Consider the following 25,174-nt stretch of genomic DNA (forward strand, 5'->3'; position numbering starts at 1 on the left):
AGAGCCAGGGCGAGGGGTAAAATGTTTGAGGAGCAACCCAGACAGCTGGAGGGTGGATGGTGGGGACCCAAAGTCATGCTCGGACCTCAGTGCATTCACCTTTCCATGCTGGCTGGAGACAGTCAGGGACAGCAAAGCCACCCCACGGCCAAGGGAACGGGAACAAACTGGCTTGACGAAGGTCATGGAGAAGGAGGTTTCTGACAAACTGGGTTTGCTGCCCACGTTCTCCATCCCTCACTCCCCGCATTGACCCTTTTCTTACACAACCCCAGTGATCACAGAGCAAGTAAATCGCTCTCTGGAACTCCCCGAAAAGAGGTTGTGGTGAGGTGGGGTTGGCCTCTTCTCCCAGATAACAGGTGCTAGGACTAGAGGAGACAGCCTCAAGTTGTGCCAGGGGAGGTTTAGGATAGTTATTAGGAAAAACTTCTTCACCAAAAGGGTTGTCAAGCATGGGAACAGGCTGCCCAGGGCAGCGGTGGAGCCACCATCCCTGGAGGGATGTAAAAGACATGTAGATGTGGCACTGAGGGACATGGTTTAGTGGTGGACTCGGCAGTGCCATGTTAACGGTTGGACTTGATGGTCTTCAAGGTCTTTTCCAACCTAAACAATTCGAGGATTCTAAATCATTCTTCTCACCCTCCCCTCAAAGTCCAGTTTTAAACTGGTTACTAACAGCAAGCAGAACCGCTATCAGCTAAAATGCAGTTCAGTCAACAGCTTTGAGAAACTAACCCAAGACCCCAGTCGATGCTTGCCCACCGAGCATACAGTATAAAGCTTGCTGGCCAGCTCAGAGATGTTCTACAAGCAGAAGCCGTTGCATGATGCCAGGAACCGCTCCCCCCCGCAATAAAAAAGGATGATCCAGTTAAAAACCACAGGGATGCCTACATCCTGCAAAAGCCCTTCTCCGCAGTGATCCTGAAGGTGTCTGGAGAGCACCAGTGCTTCCAAGATAGTCCCAGAGGCAGCTTGCAATAGTTTTGAGGCTCGTTGCATTGGCCCAGTGAAATCAAGGCACCAGGTTGGATTTCATAAGGAAGCACCGACACTGGGCAGAGAGGACCGTGAGGTTTGCGCTTCGTCAACTCCTCTGGGCTCAGCTGAGCTGTATGATGGCTTCAAAAAGAGAAGAGCCACAGGAGAGCGACAAAAAGGTAAAACTCAAGTGTTTGTAGAGGTATTAATGGTTTTAGCTTGAAGTGGGGAGATGCAGGGCCTGCCCTGCTCCTCAGCTCACTTCGTATTGGAAATATCCTTGCTGGACCAGCTTGGAGGAGATGTCCTTTGCAATTCCTCCGAGATTGATCCGGCGCAGGGTCTCCAGCAGCGTGTTGACGGAGGCATTCATCCCTTGTCTGTTATGCCATGTGTTGAGCATCTGGAAGAAGGGCTCCAGCGAATACTTGTCATTCAACTCCGCGAGGACAATATCATTCTCCAGCAGATCAAGGGCTCGGCCGTATCTCTTCCAGTCCTTGTAGGGCACATCTCGGGCAAAGAAGTCAAAAGAGCGTCGCAAAACTAAAAAGGGGGAAGGGAAAATCTTAGACAACAGGGTAGAGCACGGACAGCTGGGTCAGAAAGGATTTTGCCCATAAAGCTCATCCCACAGGGCATCCTGCACATCCCCTGGGCCCCAACACTTACGGATAACGGGATCTTCTCCCTGCACGGGAACCAGAATCCTCTCATTTTGGAAGTTGTCCTCCACCTCTGTCCTCCCCCTCTGGTACCTGGTCATCCGCTGCACCACGTATTCCTGCGGCAGGAGAAGCACAAACCAGCTGAGTTGTGTGGCCCCGGGGGGGCAGGGCTCACACTGGCCCCCCAGGGATGCCATCTACAGCAGTGACAGCCATCAAGGGCACGGCTCACTTGCTCATCTTGAGCTTGAAGGGGCTCCGGTATGGCACAGCCCTCCCTTTTACCCGGGGTCCCCACCGGCGACCCTGGATGTGCCGGCACCTCTGCCAGGGAAGCGATAACGGCACTGGAGAGGGGGCTGCAAGAACCCCACGCACAACAGGGCACTACCAGAGCCCCTCCTCGGCTTATCCCAGCTCTGCTGCACCCCTGCAGGGATGGGATTCATCCCCCTGCTCCTCCAGCCCTCCCAGGAGCTGCAGCCCAAGTGGGGAGCAGAGGGGGGGACCTCACCCCAGCCACCAACCCCCCCGCCATCCCAGCAACTCACCACCACGTTGCAGGACTTCCTGCTCAGGTCTCTCCCGCCCCCTGGAAGATGAAAATGGTGCTGTGATGCCTCTTCCCCCAAGGCAGGTCCCTCTTCCCACCCAGCCCACACCCACGCAGAGCCCCCGGCCGGGGCGGGGGTCCCCTGGAGCTCACCTGGGCAACAGCAGCTGCGGTATTTCCACACGCAGAACAGCACAACAGGCAGGACCACAGCTGCCACCACGATGATCACGATGAAGTTGTCTGAAGTGGATAAAACAGGGTGTGTGGGGAGCTGCTCCCGCTCCCCTCGGCAGCGGCTCACACCTCCGCCCCGCAGCCCGTCCCCCCTCCTCCAGCAGCCCCCCACTTACAAGACAAGCCGGAGACGGTGCCGGTGGGGGGACCACACTGGCGGTCGCTGTGCGGCGTGCAGGGAGCCAGCTCCACTTCGCCCTGGGGACACCTAGGAAAGGGGGAGACGGGTCGGGTTCAGCGGTTGGGGCTCCCAGCACAGACCCCGGCGGCACACCCCACAGCACCCAGCTCACCGGGGCCGGCATTTCTGGCACATCTCACAGGGGTGGTCCGGCGAGCAGAAGGTGCCGCTCTTGCAGGCGCACTGCGTGTTGCTGGTGGCTCGGCAGGGACTCAGCTCCACCTGATCTGCGGGCGAGAGGAGAGACGGCTCGACCCCAGCCCCTCCGCGCCACGCTCCTCCACCCGCTTCCTTCGTTAACGTGGCTAACGACCCGAGCTGACCCGCAAGCCTGGGGAAGACCAAGTCACTCTCTGATGCAGAGTTTCAGCCTTACCCTTTCCTGCCCCAAACCTCACCATGCCCAAGAGAAAAGCAACGCTCGCATCAAAGCTCCACCGGCAGCCTACGACGCTGCCGTGAACCCTGGTCCTTGCTGGATGGAGTCTCGTGTCCAAGCTTTGCACGAGGGATGCTGCATCGAACAGAGACGTAGGTTTGGCACAAGCCACCACACCAATTCCTACACCCAGCCTGCTCCCCGCAGCCTGCGCCACTCCTTGGGGACGCTGCAGGTGACCGTGCTCTTAAATAGAGAGGTCTCCAGTCAGCTGAACCCAGCCTATCAGCCAGCATCGCCCTCTTCCACACCAGCTCATACCTTCCCTACACCTCTGGCAGCCAAGGCACTTGGAAAAGTCATTTGGGTATTCGATGTATTCATCTTTTTCACATGGCAAACACACGCTGGAGCCGTTTGGCTCTTTGCAGTGCTGTGCGACGTAGGTGCCTGCAAGAAGGGGTGGGGGAGAAAGCAAGGGTGTATCTGTGAACGTACAGCAGAGAACAGGGATGTCTTTGCAGAGTTAATTCTGCTGTCGAAGCAGTCAAGAGACAAACTAGGTAGGATCAAAAGGAACACGTTCCCATAATAAGTCCTTAGATCTCATGACAGCGGAGCAGGGGAGAGCTGGAGCACCCACTGTCTCCCTGCAAGGAGCAAGGGCAGAAACGCAGCGGGGCTGCACGTGGTGTGCTCCACGTTTGAGACCATCTTACCCGCAGAGCACTTCTTGCAATAGTGGTTGCCATCCTGGACTTGGTAAAAGTCTTCTCCTCCCCTGCTTGCGTCCAAGGGATCCACCTTGTCCCTCCTATCCAATGCTGCTGCATCAGTTTCCAAAGCAGCCTCCTGTTAAAAACCAGAGAAAAACCTGGGTTAAAACCCACCCCAAGTCCACAGGGCAAGGGAAGAAAGAGAAAGGCAAGAGCTGCTCTGCCCGGTGCACTCAAGCAAAGCAGGAGAGGAGATCTGGGATGGCTTGGAGCCGCTGGACCTGGTGGCCAAACCTCCCCTTGATGCAGGTGAAGGGCCTTTTCCTCCTCCCAGGGTGGTTATTTCCTGGGCAAAGCATAAGGAGGAGGTTTGCAGAGGGATTCCCAGGTGCCAGGTTATCAGCAAGGCAAAGGCTCGCTAACGCTTCCTTAGGATAACATCAGCCCCCCTTTCCTTCCCCAATTTCTGAGCTTGTGAACCAACAGCACCGAAGAAAATGGAAGGGTAGGGAAGAGGAACAGGGAGGGCGTTTGTGGGGAGGAAATCGGCCCCGTGTCAAGGCTGGTACGTGGCTCCTGTGCCCACAAGAAACACCCGGGCTGCTCCGGGCTCCCAGGGGACAGCACGGCCTCCCGCGTTTCCACATTATCCCCGTTATCTTACTGCAGATCGGGAAGCCAACGGCCCCATTTCCGCCAGTTCACCGTGCACCTTTCTGCTGGCTCAGCTCTTTCTGTACCTGCTGGGTCGCCCCAGCTGCGGGGGGACGATGCTCGACGGGAACGGCCACTCGCCCCGTCGGGGTTTTGGGGGGCATTTGGGTACCCCCATGTACCCGAGGGGAACAGTGCCCTCGGCATCTCAACCAGCACAGCAGCTCCGTGGATATAAAGGGATATAGACCTGTCCCTACTCCAGCCCTGCCTGAGATGGAAGGACGATGCCCGGCCATGCCGGGCAGTGACAGTCTGGCAGAGGCACGTTCCCCTTCCACTCCCATACGCCGAGCTTGAAACCTGCCTCTTAAAGCAAATATTTCTACTGTGAGTCAGAAGCTGCCTTGAAAAGCTGAAACAATAGAGGCGCGAGCTGTCCCGCTGTCCCCTGAGACAGCCGATTCCCCCCAAGATGCCTTGAGAAACTGAAACAATAGAGGCGCAAGCTGTCCCACTGTCCCCTGAGACAGCCGATTCCCCCCTTATCCTCCCCGGACACTTCCCGCGCTTGTACAAGGAAGGGTGTGAGTGCGAAAACCTGTGCCGAAGGGCGTGACTGCCAAAATGGGGCCGCAGAGCGTGACGCAGACCCACAAACAACACCGGCCAGGCCATGGAGAGGGCAATTTCCCCGCCTCCACAGCCCCTAGCACACAGCTTCGCCTGGACAGACACACGGACACGGAGAGGCACAGACCCCCCCCAAGCCCCGTCCAGCCCGGGAACGGGACCATCTCCAGACCCTGGCTTGGAGGAACCAAATCCACGTCCCTCCACCGGCATCTGGCTCCGCATCTCCCACTCCTGCTTTCTCCAGCTGGACGCGATTGTAAGTTTATAAAGTGCTTTTTTATCCAGCTTAAGAGAAAAGTTTTGCTTTTACCCCCCAGCCACAAGCACCTTTACCCACTCTGGTCTTGAAAAATCTTCAAGGACTGAGACCGGGCAACCTGTCCCATCGCCTCACTGTCCCTGGGGGGACGGGGTGGGGGATAAAAAAAAAGTCCTTTCTTCCCCATTCAAACTCTGACAGGTCACGAAGGTGATCACAGCAACAGGGTAGCATTATCCGCTGTTTGGAAAGGCCCCTTAGGCGCAGGATTTCATTGCTTTTCATGAAACAGCGACTCGGCAGAGCTCGCCCAAGTGCGCGATAAGGTTATCGGTCCCCACCACCTTCCCCAGCAAGCGCAGTTCAGGTCCACCCCCCCACCGCAGAGCCCTTGGCAGGCGAGGGCTGCCAACCCGGACTAACCCATCACTCTTGCAAAACACAAGGAGAAACCAGGCTGGGAGGCGTGGGCGAGACGCAATGCTATTATTCAGGAGCAGTTTTCACCCACGGTAAACATCCCAAGAAAGCAACGTTGCCTCGAGGCAGAGGAATCCCCAGGCACAGGAATCCCCAATACCCTCCTCAGCTAAAAGCCTTCGGATGATCAGGTCTGGGAAGAAAAAAAAAAAAAAAGCTCTGGGAAGCATCTTTCCCTCCTTCCATCTCCCCAGTTTGTTTTTCTCCTGAAGTTATCCCAAGTTGGACCCTGCAGCAGAAGGTGGATCCCTCACCGAACTCCTGACCAGCAACGAACATCCCTGCAGGATTCTTGGTTGTAGCAAGAAAAGCTCTTAGCAAACGGTGTTACGGACCAGGGATAAAAGATGCCAGGCAGACACCTGACGTACCGCTGGCTCCGAGGGCACAGGTCTGACAAACGCGGGGGTTTCCACCCCCCCTCCCCCCCCAAGATGGAATTTGAGCTCCTGCAAATCCAGCAGGAGCCATGGCCCAGGTCCAGGCATGATGCAACAGGCATTGGCGAGCAGAGGAAGGAACTGCACCCGCGGTGTGGTACGATTATCACGTGAGGCAACATCAGTCCTGATCGGGCCCCCTCCCCTTTTCTTTCATTAAAAAGGAAAAAAAAAAAAAAAAGTTAAAGCAAGAGGCTGTTAAGAGCGTGATGCATATAGTTAGGCTTGACTTCATCAGGAAAGTCTAAATAAACTCTCATAAGCAATATAGGGAAGGAGCTGGATGAGGAGCCGACTCTGAAAACCTGTTACGGGCAGCGCTGGTCTCAGCAACAGCGATTCCAGCGCGGGAGCAGCCACCACGTGTCCCAGGGCCACGGCTCCCTCGTGGCGGCAGGGACTGCAGGGCAGGATCCCCCGGGAGAAACCCAGGGCAGGATCCTCTGGGGAGAAACCCAGGGCAGGATCCTCCGGGGAGAAACCCAGGGCAGGATCCCACTGCCTTCAGGTGAGACAAGACTTTAGGTATTTCCGAGCTCTCTAGCAACGCCCAATCCATGAGGAAATGTGATAGGCGCAGGTGGCTTTTTTTTTTTTTTTTGTCAGAAAACCTCAAGGTTTGGGCATCCTTTGGGCAAGCCGGAGAGGCGGCATTCCTGCAACAGGCAGCCCAGAGCTGCCCGCATCCCAGCCCCATGCTTTCCAACATCCCGCGCAGTCTTGGCGTTGCCACGAGATCCCGACCCCGACTGGCAAACAAGACTTGGAAGCCAAGGGAGCGGAAATCCCCTTGGACACAGGCAGTGCCATAGGGCAAACCTCCAGCCACACGTCACCTCCTAGCCCCATGGCCCTCATGAGCCACCGGGCGGCAAGCGCTTGCGCACTTGCCCGCTGCCCCACACCCAGGAGGGCTGAGAAGATCACCCATCTCACTCCACTTCCACGCCGCCATTCCCGCCCTGCCCCATAGCCTCAGCCCCACATATTTCAACCCCCCTGCACCCTGCAAACCTGCCCAAGTGAGCCCCCCCTCCCATGGGTTCTGCCCACGTGAAACCCCCCGGCCCCCACCTGCCCAGGTGAGCCTGCCCCATAACCTCAGCTCTCCCCATAGCCCCTGCACCATCTGAGACATCCTACAGCCTCAACCACCCCCCCCATCCCCTGGAGCAGGTGAGCCCCCATAGCCCCTGCTCTTCCCATAGCCCCCAGATCAAGTGAGTCCCCCCGTAACCCCTGGAGCCCCCCCCAATGGCCCCTGGAGCAGGTGAGCCTCACCACAGCCCCAGCTTCGCCCCCATAGCGTCCGACCCATATCTGCCCCCCCAGCTCCCCTCCAATAGCTTCTGACCCACATGAGTCCCCCCAGTTTCCCCCTCATAGCCTCTGACGCATATCAGCCCCCCCAGCTTACCCGCCATAGCCTCTGATCCATATGAGCCCCCCCAGATTCCCCTCCCTCATAGCCTCGGACTCACATGAGCCCCTACCCCCCTATTCCCCCCCCCCCGCAACCGCTGGTAAAAGGGACTCCCCACACTCCCCTGCTCTACCCTACGTAAGCCCCCAGCCCCCCGGCTCCCCTACACCCAGGGGCTCCCCCCATTCACAGAGCCCCCCCCCCCCCCCGCCTGAACCCGCACCCCCAGCCCAGGGCAGCCCCGAAACACCCCCGCTGCCCCCTCCCCACCTTACCCCCCCCCCCCCCCCCCTCCCCGCAGGACCTTTTCCCGGCCCGGCGGCCCATGCCCCTCGACGGCGCGGCAAGCCCGGGCATGCCGCGGCAACACCGGGCAGCACCGACGGCCGTCCCGGACCCCCCCCCCAAGCACCCCCCCGTGTCCCCACGGCCAGCTCCCGTCCCCCCGTACCATGACCACCAGCAGCAGCAGCAGCGGCCGGAGGCAGAGCCGTCGGGGCGCGCAGCCCAGCGCCCGGCGCATCTTGCGCGGGGTGGGGAGCGGAGCGGAGCGGAGGGGCAGCGGGCACGGCTCGGGGGCGAGCACGGCAGCAGGCCCGGCTCGGGACAGGCCCCGGCACGGCTTTGTCACGACGGGACGTCCGACACCCAACTCGGCGACTGGTGCAATGTATGGGAGGCGGAGCGGACGCGCTTATATCGGGGGGGGGCGGAGGAGGAAGAGGAGGAGGAGGAGGGGACGGAGGAGGGAGGACCAGACCGACGACAGGACGACTAGGACCAGGATTAGGACGACTAAGACTAGGGCGACCAGGACCAGGACCAGGACCAGGACTAGGGCGACCAGGACTAGGATTAGGGCGACCAGCACTATGATGACGACAAGGAGGGCTGGCCCAGGGCAGGCTTCTCCGCCAAACCTCCTCGTGGTCCTGTCACCACCGAGAAACCACACCAGGGTTTCAGTGTGGGGTTTGGTAACAGCTGAACTCGCCTCTCACAAACACTTTTCTTTTTTAGCGTGTTTTATTTTCCCTTTTTTGACTGATTTCCTCTGTGCCAAAACCGGTTTCGAAGCTCCCAAATGAGACAGGAGCCGGCAGGAATGCTTCTCCCGGGGTGTTCTTGCATTCTTTCCCCATCACGCAGCAGCCGCCTCAAGCGAGCAAAGCCACAGGTTTTGGGTTTCCAGGGAAAAGTGGGTTACACAAATATGCCCTGGTGAGAAATCGCGGCCACCACCGGTGCTCCGAGGGGGTCACAGCCATGCAAGGTGCAAAGGCTCCGCTCTGCCGAAACACTCGCCTGTCTTACAAAACAGTCTTTCATCTTTTCGCCTCTGAGCTGAAAAGTGGGGAAATTCCACCTCGGGGTTGAGGGTTGGGGTCTTTTTTGGTTGTTTTGGGGTTTTTTTGTTTTTGTTTTTTTAATGGGGGGGAATTTGAGCTGAAAAGGGAAAAAAAAAAGACTAAAAAAGTTATAAACCTTTGACCTTCTGTCGTTTCTCAACCAGCTCTTCTGCAGGCAGGTTATGTGGACAGCGCGTAAGAAAAATTACCCTGACAAAACCACACCGAAGCAGAGACGTGGTGATCTGTTAATCTTTTCCTAGCCCTGAACTCCGAGCTAACTAATCCTGGTGCATGTTAGCGGGATTCGAGCTGGCTCCCTCCCTCCCTTCCTCAGAAATGCCGTGACTCACCGGAGGCTGCGGCTGAATAACTCGTGAGCGCCTGATTTTTTTTCTAACCCTGCCCAAGGCAGAGGCAACCGCAGGTGAGAACTTGATGTTAGGTGGCAGGGCTCAGATGGGGCTGCAGGGAAAAAAAAAAAAAGGTAAAAAAACCCCAAAAAACCAAAACTGCTCACCAGGGAAAGGGCTCAGTGCATTGAAAATCTGCGTGCCACCGGGGCTGCTGACCAGCTCACTAGCATCATCATCAGCCCCAGGACGCGGAGGAAGGCAGCGAGGCTCCCCGGGGCCAAGGGGCATCAGCAGAGCTGTAGCGAAGCCACTCAAGATGTGGATATTTGGGAGGCATCTTCCCTTTGGTGAGCACCCTCACGGTAGAGCGGCATTTGTGTGCCCAGCCGTGCTGAGCAATGGAAACCTGTTTTTTTCCTTGCAGAAGCAAGGGCCCGTCGGTGCGGAAAATAATTAAATTGAAGTGTGATTTAAAGAATTCCTGCTTGTTTCCTGGGTGGGTACTTCTATTACAAGCCCCAAAAGTATGCAGGGCCTTTTGTTTAACCAAAACCATGTGTTCTGTGCTCTGGATACCACTGACTTCAGCTGAAGTCATTTGGGTCCTTGGAGAATAATTAATTTTTTCAGTTAGTTCGTAAGAAATGCTGGTCCACAGCCTCTCTGCATTTGCATATTCTGTGCACAGTCCGTGGGACGGGGAAGGAGCCATCAGCCAACCTGATGCTCTTGAGGGAACTGTCGTGCATGAACTCAGACGGGAGAAGGCTGGACGTGGGACACAGAAGTGGAGCCTCCCAGTTTGGTCCATATATATACTGGACCCTCGGACACATCCCAGCAGCGGGAGGCCAACCCTCATCATCCGGACCCCAAAACCTCATCCTCCTCCTGCCAAACAGTTGTTAGGAACTCGCAGTGCCTTCTCCGTCCGTCTCAATCTCCCCATTTATGAAACTGGACTAGCAGTTATCTGCGCTCACAAACCACAGAGATAATATTTTTACACAGCTCCAAACAAAGCCGGCTTAGTGTCCGGCCGGTGGGTATTGAAGCTACCGAGGGAGGTGGGCGATGCTCGCCTCTCCCACTCCCCGACCCGTCCCAGTCCTCGCAGATACGTCATTCACCCGCCAAGCAAGAATTTCCACCCGGGGCCATGCTGGCATGCCGACTGTTTCCATTTAAGGCTGATTTGCAGGGTAGGCGCTGGTCACAGGCGAGAGAGAGTGTTTGTTTATCACCCAGGGACAGGCCTCCGGACAGGCACCCACTCCTTATCGCCGGCAGCCTGCTCATCCCCACACCTCCCTCTCAACCAGGAGCCCCCCAAGAGCCGGGGAGGCTCCCCTGCAACAGAAACATCGGGGGGAAATTAAGCACATTAAGAAGAAAAGGGGACCCACCACGGGTTTGGGACACTAAATTCCCCCTCTGCTTCCTCAGCTCTGTCGCAACTGGGAAATAAAAGGAGTGCAAGGGTTTGAGCACGACCGTGGCTCGCCTCCTGCTCCCCTGCCGCAGGGAGAAGGGAGATGTGAGCCCACAGTGCCCGCAGAGGACAGCCATAATAAACGGCCGGTGGCTGGGGAAGCCTCGTCTTATCGGCCACGGTTAGTGGTTAACCTCGCCCGAGCTGGCTGCCTCCACAGCGCTCGACAGTTCAGACCCTTGGAATATTCCTGTCCTGTCTAACGCAGCATCTGTTTGCTCACTGTCTGTCTTTAAAAGAGATTGCGGAGGGGTGAAGGAGGCTCTAATCTCCCCTTCCAGAGCATTTTGCTTTTAACTGTGATCCTCAGCACACCCCGGGGAGGTGACGGGGTACGTGCCTATATATATGTTATTTCTGAACATCAGCATTCAGCTTTTCATTGCCTCTCGTCTGTTTTTGTGCCTGGGTGGGAACTGAAGCCACCCGATAATTTTGATCTCCCCCCGCTCCAGATAAACAAATGATTTGTCTCATAAATGCCAGGTTCCTCTTTAAAAGAGGGAGGAAAAGGTCTTGCGGACAGTCCAGGCTGTGAACTTCATGAGAACGGAGCTCAATTCCCCGCTGCACTGCAGCCCCTTCCTTGTGCAAGCCTGGGCAAGCCACCCCAGCCCTTGGTGCCTCAGTTTCCCCTCTGTGGCAGAGGGATGCTCAGACTTCTGTCTTCACTCCCTTTGCCTGCCTTATCGTTGGGGTTCGGGAGATGCTCAGGGCACGTGGCTGGACTTCCTCATCCCTTCAACTTTCCTGATGCAGCTTCCCCACCTCTGTGTACGCAGGGCGGCGAGAAGGGTTAAACTCTTCCCCTTCCTCTGCCAACCTGGCTCCCAAAAGCAGGGGGAAACTTTAAACAGGAAATGTAGAGTCTGAACTAAGATCTAGCCTTTTCCGTTCCCTCCTCCCTTCCCTCCCCTTGAACCAGGACTTAAAAGGAGCTCTGGGACGCAGGAGAGGGGTGAGGGTGTTGCAGACTGTGAGCTGCATCCCAGGCTCTGAATGCAAACCAAGGTACCTGCCAGCTTCGAAACTGGAGCAGAAACTGGAGCAGAAACCTCTGGCACGGCAGGTCTGTGGTTCAAAATGATCAATATTGCATAAAATCCATCTTTCTGTTCAACCTTGGAGAGACTCATTCCAGGTTAAATCCCTGTGGGGTGAAGCTAGGATGTTACAAACTCCCAGAAAAGCCTGCAGCTGCCCTGCAGCTGCCGGCTCCTGCAGCCCAACTCCTCCACAGAGCAGAGCTGCTCCTGCCAAACTGCTGCCCAGCGGGACCAGTCTCATCCCCTGCCACACATAAACCCTGAGACTCTGTGAAGGGACCGAGCTGCTGTTGTTATATCTCCTCACGCAGCTACAAAAGCAAATTCAAAATTGGCTTTGGAGGTTACACGCTGAGGATGCCTTGGATCTTTTCCCCAAATGTCTCAAAGCACATGGATACGTTCTTCGGCCAATATATATTTTTAATTTCTATCTTGTATCACAGTTTTTTCCACAGCTGAATTTCCAGGAGGAAGTTTCTCGTGTGGCAGGATCCTGCGGGAGTGGGATCAGATCATCACTTGGCTCTTTTTATTGCCGAACATGTGACGCCCCACTCTGACAGCCTCCGGCACCGGAGGTTCAAGGCCGATTTTCTCAGGTGTATAAACACAGCCCCGTGCGGCTCCTTTGAACAAGACTCTTGCTCAGATGCTGCCGTTCGGCGTCCTGCATGCAGTATTTACTTTACTGACCGTGACCAAAATGTGCCCTCCTTGGCAGGGAAGAGCCGGGCTGGTTTTTGGCAGAAGGGTTCCTGGAGATGGCAGGTCCTGGGGTATGAATGGCTTCACAGTTAGAAGGTGACATTATTTTGAGGCTAGCACTGAAAGGATTAATATAAAATTTCAGCTTGACACAGAAAGCTTGGAAGAAGATAAAAATAGGCTCTTGCCTCTGCTGAGTCATCTCCTGATTTAAAACATGGTTTGGGGGGTGCTTAAAGGCTGCTCTGGGACCTGCTGCCTTCCCCGCAGCATCTAGGTCTGGCCAGGGGAAGAGAGCCAAGGCGGTGTTACCAAACCCTCTGAATGGACCATTGCTGGCTTTTATTTACCAGTGTCAATGCCTTTTGCTCACCAACACACTGCGAGTCAGCAGGGCTGCGTTAAGGACCAACTCTGACGATGAATGTGAAATAATCTCAATGAAAATGAAATCACCAGCCGCCCGCGGTTTTGAGCAGCCTTGCATGAGCTCACCGCAGCCCAAACAGGCTCTGGCACAGCTCAGCAGCCTTGGAAAATCCTCCTAATAAAAACACAAGGTAAAACAAGCTCCATGCCCTGTGTCTCTGAGGGCCAGCTGACTTCTCCCTGATTTCTGGAGAAACCCTGCAGGCAGAGGGTGACTCCTGCATCCCAGCGGCGACAGGGTTAAGCTGATGACGGCACACCACTGTCTGAGTCAGAGCCTGCAGCACCGGCACACCGACCAAAGCAATCCTTCCCCCTGTGCCTCTCAGGGAAGCCAAACACATCTGAGAAACTGGGAAAGTCCAAGCACAAAGGCTGATTAACCCCTGAGTGTGCCCATGAGGGACAGGCCACTCCAGAGCTGAGGTCCCAGACGCGGCTCGATTCCCCCCTGCTCTGCAAGAAACAAGATATATCACATATGGCGAATGCAGTGATACAGAGGTACCCAGAACTTGGCAGCTCTGCTTAAGCGACAGAGTTTGCCTCCCCCATTTTTTAGTAGCATTGAGTTTTGCTCTGAAAACATCACACTCTGCACGGAGAAACTCTTCTCTCTCACTCCTCTCCTGCATCCGGATGCAAGGCCGTTGCCCTTAGGAAACAGGGGAAAATGGCAATGATGATGCCACATGAAGGAAAAAAAGAAAAAACAGCTGCAAAAGGACAGGAAAGCCAACATCTGTGGATGTTTGCTGAGGCACGAGTCCCTGTGAAGCTGTGCTGCTGCCACAGCCCTCAGCTGCCCCGGCAAGGCCAGGCTGGGGCAGCCCCGGTGCGGTACGTGTGTCTAGCGGGGCTGCTCTCAGTGTGCACTCGTGCGATGTCAGGCAGGTGCTTTAGCTATGCAGTTTGTCACTCTTCATATCTTCTGCCTACGGCAGTCTGAAGAGCCGGCACTGGGAGAATCCCGCTCCCCACCACGGTGCCGCTGGCTCAGTCCTGGGCGGTCCGCGGGGTCTGCACAGCGAACCCTCTGCCATCCAGGACTGCACAACCCTGCCCGTGCAAACGGCCGTGCACACTGTTCCCGGGGTGACTGTCACTAGGAAGGTGTGGTGCGGTGCTGCAGGTCACCGGGAGGACAGGCCATCTCCAGTCGCAGCCGTTTGCAGCCATGTCTGAGCTGAACCATCACTTCGGTGTGTGCCCAGTGTGTGCTGCACGCCCACTGACAGCCTGTGTGGGGCTCTGCACCTTGCTGGGCCACAGCAGCGACACGAATAAAGTGATCAAACACAAATAAAACTGACAATGGCTTAGTTTAACTTAGTCCCTTTACATTCGAAGTCGAGACAGACCCTGGAGGCAAAGCAGCCCCTTGCCTTATGGTTCAAAGCGTGAAAAGTTGCTCCTCTTGGGTGTTTTCGCCTGCTGCCTACTCGCCTCTGCTGCTGCTTGCGTTTGGAGGGCACAGGGGGCAAAGCCCACGGCAAGGCCCCCCCTCAGGGCAGGCCCACAGCGGCCCGGGCCTCCAGGCCCGACTCCAGCAAGAGGGGAGGAACTCACAGGAACACTCTGCAGAATGACATCACCCACGATGACATCACCCCCAACGACATCTCCACGTGATGTCAGGCCACGGGGTGTTGCGGGTGTGTGTCTGTTTTTCGGCGGGAAGGGAGGCTGAGGGCGGCCTCCCCCACACCCCGCCGGCCTCGCCCGCCCCACCCGGCCGTCGTGCCTGGCGGGAAAGCGGCGGCGCGCAGTGCGCAGGCGCACGGGCCATACCACGGCGGGCGCGGCGGGGGGGGGGGGGAGCGGCGCGGCCCACACAAAGGCGGCGCGGGGGGGACCGGGGAGCGGTGCGCATGCGCTTCGCGTCTTCCCGGCAGCCAGGCGGGTCCCGGCCGGGCGGAGGCCGCGGCGCAGCCGGGGGCTCGCGTAGATGTGCAGCCCGGGGCGGGCGCCGCCTGGGCCGGCCCCGGCCGGGGACCTGCCGCCCGAGTGGGAGACGGACGACGAGCGCATGGCTTTCCTCTTCTCGGCCTTCAAGCAGAGCCGGGAGGTGAACAGCACCGAGTGGGACAGCAAGATGGCCTTCTGGGTCGGGCTGGTGCTGGCCCGCGGTCGCCGCCGGGGCTCCGTGCGTACCTGCCTGCGAGACCTGCAGCACGGCTTCGAGCGGCGCGGCAGCCTCCCGCTCGGCCTCGGCACCGTCCTCCGGGAGCTCCTCAGGTAGCGGCCTGCGCCTGGGCAGGCCTCCCGCTGCGGGGGTGGGGGACAGGGGAGGCCGCGGGGGGGCGTCTGAGGGTGTCCCTGTGAGGGGGGGGGATGTGTCTCTAGGGGTGGAGGGTGGGGGTGTCTTTGTAAGGGGGGGAGCCATCAGGGAGGAGAGGCCTGAGGAGAGGTGGTTGCAGAAGGAGGGGGTGTAAGGGAGCTTTGTGCCCTGGATGCAGGCAAGGAGAGCTCTGTGTGGTGTCAGCCTGGACGTGTCCAAGGCAGGGCTGGACGGGACTCCGAGCAGCCTGGTCTAGTGGGAGGTATCCCTGCCCAGGGCAGGGGTGTGCAACGAGATGAGCGTTAAGGTCCCTTCCAGCCCGTTCTTTGATGTCAGGAAGGAGTTCTTTCCTGTGAGGGTGGCAAGACACTGGCCCAGGTTGCCCAGAGAAGCTGTGGCTGCCCCATCCCTGGAGGGGTTCAAGGCCAGGTTGGACGGGGCTTGGAGCGACCTGGGCTGGTGGGAGGTGTCCCTGCCCAGGGCAGGGGGTGGCACTGGGTGGGCTTTAAGGTCCCTTCCAACCCAAACCGTTTTGTGCCATGCTCTGTGTGTGGTGGGGAGAGTGCTGCAGGGTGCTGGATGGACATGGAGGGGGATATGATGGAAGACTTGATGCCCTTTTTGGAAGGGTGGTTGTGCTTGCCCGCACTAAGTGCTGGGAGTGTGGGAGAGCTTGAGGGGGTTTTGGTTGCTGTGGCAGGGCTTGCGAAGGAGAGGAGAGTACAGAGAGGCCCAAGGGAATACGAGGTTATGTTATGCAGGGGGAATTTGGGAGCCCTGTGCAAGGTGAAGCATGGACAGGGAGTTCGAGGAGCTCACCCTGGGGCTCACAGGGGGTGTGGGGAGTGCAGGGGATCCCAAGGGAATAAGGTGCTGGGAGTGTTTGAAGGTGCAAGGGGAGCTTTGTGTTAAATTGGGTTGTGTTTCCTGAAACGGTTGTTGTGATGACCAGGCTGTAAACGGTATGTGTAGGGGGCATGTGGGGATGTGGTGTGCTGGTATTTGCAACCAGGTGTTTTGTGTTGTGAAACTAGAGCCTAGCACTGACACCCTGAAAAGATTCAAGAACAGCAGGAGCTAGCTGAGTCTGTGTCTGTAACATAACAAATAAAACTTCTGGATCTGAGAAAAGCTATATTTGCAAAACATGCAAATGAAGCATCCTGAAATGTGCAACTGCCCCTTCTAAAAACCAATCCTCCCCATCGATTTCCTTGTTTGATGCTTCATCAGTTTCAAGTCAGAAAACTGGGAGAAACTTACCAAACTGGAAAAATAGTAAACAAAAGACCCCTGTGTCCAGAGGAGCCCCGGGAGGAGTGGAGGCCTCTGTGCATTTTCACGGGCAGCAGTAACACATCAAACTAACTAGAAACTAACTTGTAGTTCGGAAACACCACTAGGGCTGTGGATGTACGAGAGCAATGTTTCAGTTAATAATTCTCCATCCTAGCACTCTTGCTCGCTGCCAGTGGGAGGGCTTAGACTGACCATATTCAGTTCTGCATGCATGTCTTCTCTCTAGACGTGGCAAGCTGCAGAGGGAGTCAGACTTCATGGCCAGTGTAGACAGCAGCTGGATCTCCTGGGGTGTGGGAGTCTTCATTCTGAAGCCCCTGAAGTGGACTCTGTCCAGTGTGCTGGGTGACAGTAAAATACCTGAGGAAGAAGAAGTTCTGATTTACGTGGAGCTGCTTCAGGTGAGTGTTGTTGAGAGCTTTCTCAAGATTATGCATCTCCAGAAAAATTATGAGTCATTTCCTTGCTAGCAAGGAAAGATCAGGATTGAACAGACCTTCGTTTGTACTCATTAGATGTTTAAAAGCCTCTAATAACTGGGGAATAAGAAATCGTTTATATCTACAGATGTTCCTTGAAACTAATAACAACTTTTCTCTGAATTCCAAGAAATGGGAGGGGCAGGCTTGCTTGCTTGTCTAGGAGGGCAAGTAGTATGCTGTGAGACCACTGGAAATCTCAGGTTTGAGTTCGTGCGAGTGTAGTATCCGAGGGAAACTTGCAGATTGAGTGCCATCTGTTGTAGGGAGAAATGGGTGACGTAGAAGTTGCTGGCTGTCAGTCCAATGTATCATTGAGCTGAACTCACATGTGCGTTACTAAAGGCTGCTTTCACTTCAGAGCGTGTGCTTTCAGCCTGCCTTTTCAGACATGATTAGAACCGCCCTTCGTCCTGTCAAACCTGTGCCTTTTCTGTGGCACATTGTTAGTGGTAGACCTGTGGGTCGCATTGTGAATTCATCTAACTCATTGTTGCTCAGCCTGGCTTGGACAGTGCAGTGCTGACAGTCTCTGTGTTACTCAGCGACTGTTAAAATTAGCACCAAGACTTGCTGCTGTTGCGTGCAAGCGCTGTCTAAATGACCGGGACAAGCAGGAATACAAGAGCTCTTTAGATGTGTTCAACTGTTTGTAGTTACTCTGATAGCAGACGCTGTCTTACCTCTGCAGTGGGTGTTCCACAGCCCTTTCAGAGGGTGTGTGCAGCAGAGAGAAGAGAAACCTTTTAAAAAGGTGCCTGGAAAACCACAAGCCTTGATGTGGAATCTGGGGGTGGTTGGAAAGAGTTGTTTCTGTAGTCCTAAGTGGACCATAACTCTCACTTGCAGTGGGGAAAACGCTTCTTTTTCCTCTGCCCATGTAGAAATGATGCAAAATGTCTCAGTGAGTAGAATTACAGTGTGGGTTAAAGAAAAGCTTTCGTTGGGTCGAAGCTTGGGGAGGGGGAAGAACTTCGAGAAATGCAGAGGAGGCTCACTTGCTGCCTGTGTGGTTATGTCGTTCTGTAGCATTTGCACAGGGAACGTGAGTAGTGTAGCTTTGGTTCTCAGGGAAAACTGTAATATTTTTCATTCCATCAATGGTGATATGTTCAAAGCATTGTAACTGCTTTTGAATGTTATGTACAACTCATTCTGAAAGTCTGTCTGGCTCAAAACATCATGTGTCTAACTTTTCACCTTCAGCGTGTGGGAGGAAGCAGGTGTGGACTTGGCAGTTGTTGTGGGAGTGCTGTGTAAACTAATAGACAGCTCTGTTGCTTCCTTTGCAGGAGAAAGCAGAGGAAGTTTATCGCCTATATCAGAACTCTGCGCTTTCTTCTCACCCTGTTGTTGCCCTCTCAGAGCTGCGTTCCCTCTGTGCCAGCGTTTGTCCGGATGAAAGGACGTTCTACTTGTTGCTTCTCCAGCTGCAAAAGGAAAAGAGGGTCACGATCCTGGAACAGAATGGAGAGAAGGTACAGGGTAAAGGTGACTGCTTTTGGGTGGTATAATCCCTGTCTTGCATTTCATCTGGCTGGAAAGAATACCGTATTGGCTAAATATGGGCGTTCTTTGATTGGAAAACTCAATTCTGTGTGCTCCAACATCATAACCTGGTTATAGATGAGATTAAATCCTCAGTCTTGCATGACAGGTTCTTATTTTTCTCCGTCAAACATTTGTAATATTACTTATGTAATTTAAAAGCTAGAAAATTGGCAAACACTGTAGTTGTCTACTCGCAGGTTGACTGTTCCCAGCTACCCCCAAATTGAAGTTGTTCCACGCTACTAGAGTCAGCCTTCCACTTTCTGTGGAAAGGTTTTCCTGTCTGTCAGTAACTACAGCGATGCAGGCGCTCCCGTCTCTAAGATGGCACATTTGCCTGTAGTGTTCTGCACCGTACAGTTCAGTACTGAAGTACTTAGAAATGTGACATTGCCATACACTGTTCGGAGCACCAGGACAGCTTTAAATCTTCAGGGTGTTCCGTTAAGGCTTTCTGTTTTCACACTGGTGTTACTCGATCCTGTCTAGTTTAATATTAGATTATACGGTAACTGGTATGTCCTCATCACTCTATTACAGGGCTTAAGCTGGGGATGTAAAAAACATTGTTTCCTTCCATCAGAGTGAAAGTATTTCTAGTGCAGGCACAGATTCTGGAGACAACTGGCTTGAGCGTGTGGTTCTTTTTCTTTAGATAGTGAAGTTTGCCCGAGGTCTTCATGCCAAAGTCTCCCCAATGAATGATGTGGACATTGGAGTGTATCAGTTGATGCAAAGCGAACAGCTGCTGTCACAGAAGGTGGAGTCCCTTTCCCAGGAAGCAGAGAAGTAATTTGGGGAAGGGTGGTGGGAAGAACTTCTGTGTGCTGTAGAACTGTGTATTCCTGTAGCATAGTTAGAACGAAGCTGCTTTCTGAAAGTCATTCTTTCCTGTTCAGTAAACATAACAGCCACAGTCATCTGGTAGGGCAGGTTTTCCAGTCTTTGTTCCCTATCCCCATGAAAACAACTTGCAGTGAGTGGATGTCAAAAGTTTTTGCAAAAAGATTTGGAACGCGTTCAAGAGCTATTTCTGAGGAGCAACAATGGCTTAAGAGCGGTCGTATCTGAAATGCATTGTTACTCCGTCACCTCTGGATTAGAGCAAGGTAGCGAGGATGGTTGCTGATTTGTGAAATAACTATTGCTTGCAAAGGAATAAGCTGCTTTTCTTTGTTGCATCTCTGCAGATGTAAAGAGGATGCCCGGAGCGCTTGTAGAGCTGGGAAAAAGCAATTGGTAAGTATTGTTCCACTTGGGAGCAACTACAAGGGAAGCGTCTGGGAGCTGGTCCATAGCTGCAGATAATGACCATTGGCATTGTGTGATTGAACTTAGACGTGTTGAAGTGGTGTTTCTGAGGCCAAAGGTCTCCTTAAGGTGAAGATAAGAATATATTTGTCCAGAATGATGTGGTGAAGAGAAATGGAAGTATCTAACTCTTAAAACCAGCTGGTGTGTGTGTGTTACTGCACAAGGATTGCTATTTTTTTTGCACTTCCTTTGGCTGCTGCCCAATTTGTGATCCGAGTCTGTGTATCTAATGTCTCCAGGCGCTGAGATGTTTGAAATCCAAACGAAGGACGGAAAGGCGCATTGAAGAGCTTCATTCCAAGCTGGATGCGGTGCAGGGGATCTTGGATCGTATATATGCCTCCCAGACTGACCAGATGGTAGCGTGTTAATTTTGTCTTGTGCTTCTCACTTTAGCCCCGCTCTTCTCATTTGTGCTGCTTTACCTGCTTGTCAGAGCTTGTGTCTGAGGGGTGTAAGCTGCCTGGTGAGACTCGATTCTCCGCTCTAGGAAACAGCAAATCCGCTGTTGGGGTATCGCTCTGAATAAACCTGCTTGTGGCTCCATTTTCTGCTTGTGTGCTAATGTTTCTCTGGGGGTCCCATTTGGATAACGGGTGTCGAGGGAAGCTTACACGGCCTGTTGTTTGTTCTTAGTTAGCACTGTGCATCTTTCTTTTTTTTTTTTTTTTTTAAGGTATTTAACGCCTATCAGGCTGGTGTGGGAGCTCTGAAACTCTCTATGAAGGATGTTACTGTGGAGAAGGCAGAGAACCTGGTGGATCAGATACAAGAGGTACTGAAACAAGACCATATCTAAATAAACAAGCAAATAGTGTGTGGATGTACGCAGCAAGCTTGCCCGGCTATTAATGCTGAGGCTTGTGGCACGGTTTGGTTTCTGTCACCAGAGCAAACTGACTCTAATCTTGATCTTTTTAGACGAGCGAGCAGAGGTCTCCAAATAATTGTGTTTGGGTTTACACATTTGCATTTATTGCTGGCTAGTAATCACAATTTTAATTAAATTTGTGTATTTCGTGTATTCTTTTGGTTAGCAATATTGTGCAAGCTGACAGCTCTCCTAGAAAATGTTTAGCAAGATGTATTAAAAAGAAATACAAGTCATATCTTTGGAAGCTGGAATGCAAATACATGCATAAAAACGGGGTCTTAAACCCCGCTAACCCATAATCTTCTGCAGTTCAGTAAAGGAAAGGAGACGACTTTATTCTGAATGAATTGAAATGAAGAGAGTAATCTGTCTGCATAAGCTGGTGTGAAAAACAGAGAAGGATTACTTTTTTAGCAACTTCAGCTCCATGTACTTAAATGGTGACTTCAGCTACTGAACTGAGAGGCTGTCTGTAAAAATTTCGTAGCTGAGATGTATTGGTCTTCAGCTTCCTTGTTTTCTTAGCCTAAGCTGCAACACGGGCTCATTACTTATGTGAAAAAGCTGAAATTGGGGAGCTTTTCCTCTTTTTTTTTTTTTTGTCTGTGAAATTCCGTTTCAGGTTTGATCATCAAATGTGCTATTTGTTCTTGTAGCATTTACTAAATAATATTCCGTATTACTGCTTTTGCTGCTGAAGCCCCAGTCATGTTGGGAATCTCTCTTGTGCATTAGTATCTGCTGCCTTTAAGTCAACTTCTGAATTTTTTTGTTATTTCTACTTTTGACATAGGTGGCTACAGTAAGACATAAAATTAGCTTATATTCTGTATCAAACACTCTGTATGTTTCCTCAGCTTTGTGATACTCAAGATGAAGTAGCCCAGACTCTGGCTGGAATGGGAATCAATGGTCTAGGTATGTTTTGGGGTTTTCATCTTCTCTTGCACTGCTGGCCCTCTGTGCTGCCATCCCTTCCCTGCTCCCTCCCCACGTATGTCTGGTCCTCCTTCCTGGGAGAATAATCGCCCACTGAAATACCAAGGATGTTGCTATTGGCGCCTTGAGAGGGAGCGAGGACTGACAAGGAGTTCTCTGACAGTGGGTTACAGAGGAATCAGCATTTGTGCATCTCCAAATCCTTGCAGTCTCTAAGTGCCGGTGGATTTTAGTTCAGAGTTGTGTAATGTTGATCTAAATCTATTTTTAGAGTGGCTGCCGCTTTGTTTTTTTAAGTGATGATCTCTTTCCTGTGGCCTGTGTGTTGCTGCAGCTTTTTTGTCTCTGCTGAAATGTTTTCCTGCCCTTAGATATCTCAGCACAAAGGCTTCTAAAGGAGTAACTTCTCCTTGAGATCAGGACTGAATTTTCACCCTCAGAAGCAGCACAGGGAGTTCCTAATTATTATGAGTAATGATGGACGGGAGTAATAATACCTCTCTTAAATTTGGACTTCAGTTTGTGCTGTGAAAATGCTACTTAATTCTGCTTGGAACTGAATGTTTTCTTTAATCAGCAGAGATGGACACTGAGGAGCTTGAGAAGGAGCTGGACAGCCTCCTCCAGGACTCGACTAAGGAGCCTGTAGATCTGCCTCCTGTTCCCCAGAAGGTGCTGAATCCACCCATTTCTGATGCTGAGCTTGAAGCTGAGTTGGAAAAGCTCTCTGTTGCTGACGGAGGTACGGATGTCAGCAAGTTGCGTTGGTTAGCTGCTATTAGGAGCCATGGCAGCCTTGTGAAATAAAACGTGTCTAGCAGAACTGAAGTCTGAGCCAGAATCTTTCCCGCTTCAGTTACCTGGTTGAAAGCAAGCTCTCCTGGCAGCTCTGCCAGGTGTTCGACGGCATTGTCTTTCACTACCAGACAAAGTCTTCAGAGAAACTGCCCTCTTTGTTAGAAATTCTGCCTGAACTTTTTGCCATGGGGTATAGGGAAAGTTGAAGGCCAAGTACCTTTGGACTAATTACTTTTTGTTGTCGTTTAACAAAGCCTATACAAAGCCAGGCAGTGGTTTTCATATGTTCTGTTAAGAGTGATAAAGTATACCAGCATTTTTGTGCCTGTTGCTGCCAAGCACACAGCATCTTCTCTGCCCTAGAATGCTTCCAATGCTTATCTTATGTGTTACAGGTATGATGTCTGCTTAAACTAATACTAAACTAGTCTTTATTTAGTGACATGAGTGACCAGAGCTTATGGGCTTGAACTGTGTGCTGAGTTTTTGCTAGACTTGTCTTGGACCGGGGTAAATAGACTTTAATTTTCCTTTCAGGAATCTCTTAATGAACAATTAACTGTCCATATAGTTTTCTTTCTATTTGTGTAGCTGATATATTCTGAAGTTTCAGAGCAGAAGAACGCTCAGCATCCCATATCAAACATGGAGCGTGGGTTTCCAAGAGAATGCGATTGAATATTGAAGCACTGAGGCGCTCTGAAATTGCATTTGTTAGTTATGACATGGTTGATCTAGTTGCTCTTACTGATGAAAACTGATCTTTCTGTTGCAATTTTCTTTATAGATTTGGCACAAAAGACTCCCTCTGCTTCCTCTGAACCCAAAACAGCTCTGGGACTGAATCTCTAAAGACCCAACAGTATCCTGTTGCTGCAGTTTGAGAAGTTGTTTTAAGGTTCCTTAACTAATGACTAGAACTTCTGGGGAGAGGGGTGACGCTCCCCTGTTCTTCATGGATATCACTTGGCTCAGCAACAGGATCTCCTGCCATGACAATCCACTCTGGAACTGGCCCCAGCTGGTGTTTGTCATCTCTGTGCCAACATCTGCACTGGTCTCAATTTGACTTGTGATCCCAAGTCACTCTGCGACATCCAGTCTTCCCTTCTGGGAATGCAGTTCACTATTCTGCCCGGTGAAGATGAACTCTTCTATGTCCATAACAGTGCTCGTTTTTCTTTCTTTGCTGTGGCTGATGTTGAGAATCTGAGTTGCAGCGGTATTGCAGTTGCTCAACATTTGGCTGTTTGTGTGGTTGTTTAAAAACACTTGGCACATAGGTACTGTCCCTGACATAAGTTATCTGCAACAAGCTTAAACACCTTATGATAGTTCTATCCCTCCCTGTCTGTATTTTGCACGGTCGTGGACAACTAGACACTGTAACTGTTAAATTGTAGGAGATTTTGTTGCTGCTCTAGGGGGCAGCAAGTGCAAGCACAAGACAAAAATAATTCCTCTTTCTGTAATGATACTAAGGCCTTAAAAGGGAGACCTGCAAAAGATTTCAAATGAAGAAGTTTCTTAGGCTGCCTGTTGTGATGAAGGCGTGCAATCACTAGAATACAATTTTCTGCTTGCTCTTACTTGAAACTTGAGCCGTTAGCTATTTTTGTATCTTCCCTATTTGCAAAACTTCTTGGGAACTGCAGGGTGATCTGCACTGAGCTCTCGTATTGAGTGATTTGGAGTGGGAGGAGAAGGGATGCATCACTTTCCCTTTCTGAAAGGACGGTTTCATGTAACAGCCTTGACTTTGCCTTCAGTCTTGATGTTGCAATTCCACAAGATTATGGGTTACCAGAAAGCCCAAAACAAAACCCTGTAAATGTTTCTAATGAAAAAAGGAGCAAAGCAGCTGAAGATGTTTTTTAGAGGCTGTCTTTGCCCCTCAGAAGTGAAATCGTCGTCTTTTGCAGGTCCCTTTTTTATTATGCGTATGCACGTGGAAGAGCGGAAAGCCTGATGCCTACTGTGAATAAATGAATTCTTTCAGGAGGGGAATGTGCTATTAACTGGGCTTTCTGCACACGGAGCCCGTGCGTGGCAGGGGAGCGACTAGCGACGTGCTGCTGTATAACCAGTCCTCCTCTCCCTGCACCTCTCCCTGACTCGGAATGTATTCCCAGCACCGTTCGTTTCTACGCTGCCTCCGGTACCAAGCTCCATTGCTCGAGCCGTGTGGGTGGCAGCTTAGGCGAGCGGTAAACTAGGGCTGGAGTTCCCATGTCCTGTTAATTATTGACGACCCGGCTTTAGCCCCAGAGGACAGGGGAAGAAATTAAAGGTGTCACTAGGGCGCTGCGTTGGCTCTGGCTTCTCTGTCACTTTGTCCCAGCGTGCAGATTCCTGCCAGAGAAGGTGTGCTGTAGCCAGCTAGCTGTTTACCCAGGCTGCACACGGAATTATTTGAATTGACTTGAAGCTCTGTATTCCTTTCCTTTGTAAGTAAACGGGAGAAAAAACACTGTGGCTTCTGCCTATGTGTAATAAAGGGGAGGGGAGGAACGGAACCAGAGTCCTTTGTGGTGCTTCCTTTTCTTTGCCTGTGCCACAGATCACTGCCATAATAGTGATGTTCCAGCGCTGCTTCTGCATCTATAAAACTTGTCTGCTGAAAGTAAACGGGCAGATTCCTGAGCT

The 25,174-nt window shown here is 52.7% G+C and overlaps 2 protein-coding genes and 1 long non-coding RNA gene across 5 annotated transcripts; 2 read left to right on the forward strand and 1 right to left on the reverse strand.

Annotated features, from left to right (window-relative positions):
* Positions 1 to 238: 238 nt before the first annotated feature.
* Positions 239 to 8,270, reverse strand: LOC128919617 (tumor necrosis factor receptor superfamily member 10B-like). 2 transcript variants are annotated; one of them, XM_054224994.1, is made up of 9 exons: positions 8,065 to 8,270; positions 3,725 to 3,857; positions 3,327 to 3,455; positions 2,739 to 2,853; positions 2,562 to 2,653; positions 2,362 to 2,451; positions 2,207 to 2,247; positions 1,660 to 1,771; positions 239 to 1,533 (listed from the first exon to the last, which is right to left on the reverse strand). In XM_054224994.1, exons 1-9 carry the CDS (start codon positions 8,134 to 8,136, stop codon positions 1,241 to 1,243), a joined length of 1,077 nt encoding a protein of 358 aa, XP_054080969.1. In that variant the 5' UTR covers positions 8,137 to 8,270; the 3' UTR covers positions 239 to 1,240. The 2 variants fall into 2 exon arrangements, with proteins under 2 accessions (XP_054080969.1, XP_054080968.1); XM_054224993.1 differs by lacking the exon at positions 8,065 to 8,270 and adding an exon at positions 6,113 to 6,566.
* On the forward strand, positions 8,173 to 14,784 carry LOC128919618 (uncharacterized). The gene is made up of 3 exons (XR_008469917.1): positions 8,173 to 8,283; positions 9,127 to 9,389; positions 9,486 to 14,784. It is a non-coding gene; the product is annotated as an uncharacterized LOC128919618 (long non-coding RNA).
* Positions 14,785 to 14,875: 91 nt separating this feature from the next.
* On the forward strand, positions 14,876 to 25,044 carry CHMP7 (charged multivesicular body protein 7). 2 transcript variants are annotated; one of them, XM_054224988.1, is made up of 10 exons: positions 14,876 to 15,231; positions 16,800 to 16,974; positions 18,345 to 18,530; positions 19,259 to 19,392; positions 19,794 to 19,842; positions 20,157 to 20,276; positions 20,594 to 20,692; positions 21,649 to 21,709; positions 22,308 to 22,472; positions 23,316 to 25,044. In XM_054224988.1, exons 1-10 carry the CDS (start codon positions 14,942 to 14,944, stop codon positions 23,378 to 23,380), a joined length of 1,344 nt encoding a protein of 447 aa, XP_054080963.1. In that variant the 5' UTR covers positions 14,876 to 14,941; the 3' UTR covers positions 23,381 to 25,044. The 2 variants fall into 2 exon arrangements, with proteins under 2 accessions (XP_054080963.1, XP_054080964.1); XM_054224989.1 differs by having other exon boundaries at positions 14,877 to 15,231; positions 22,311 to 22,472.
* The last annotated feature ends 130 nt before the right edge of the window (positions 25,045 to 25,174 follow it).

This window comes from Rissa tridactyla, chromosome 20 (assembly GCF_028500815.1).
Source record: "Rissa tridactyla isolate bRisTri1 chromosome 20, bRisTri1.patW.cur.20221130, whole genome shotgun sequence".
Taxonomy (NCBI): Eukaryota; Metazoa; Chordata; class Aves; order Charadriiformes; family Laridae; genus Rissa; species Rissa tridactyla.

What these genes read in the sequence shown, in the direction of transcription:
- LOC128919617 (XM_054224993.1), bottom strand. Translation starts at nt 6,238, where the DNA reads ATGCCTGGACCTGGGCCATGGCTCCTGCTGGATTTGCAGGAGCTCAAA. An exon ending in TTGCAAGAAGTGCTCTGCGG is followed by an intron (nt 3,456 to 3,724) that starts GTAAGATGGTCT and finishes CCCTTCTTGCAG; the next exon opens with GCACCTACGTCGCACAGCAC. An exon ending in CTGCCAGAGGTGTAGGGAAG is followed by an intron (nt 2,854 to 3,326) that starts GTATGAGCTGGT and finishes TCTCGCCCGCAG; the next exon opens with ATCAGGTGGAGCTGAGTCCC.
- CHMP7 (XM_054224988.1), top strand. Translation starts at nt 14,942, where the DNA reads ATGTGCAGCCCGGGGCGGGCGCCGCCTGGGCCGGCCCCGGCCGGGGAC. An exon ending in TTTACGTGGAGCTGCTTCAG is followed by an intron (nt 16,975 to 18,344) that starts GTGAGTGTTGTT and finishes CTTCCTTTGCAG; the next exon opens with GAGAAAGCAGAGGAAGTTTA. An exon ending in AATGGGAATCAATGGTCTAG is followed by an intron (nt 21,710 to 22,307) that starts GTATGTTTTGGG and finishes TTCTTTAATCAG; the next exon opens with CAGAGATGGACACTGAGGAG.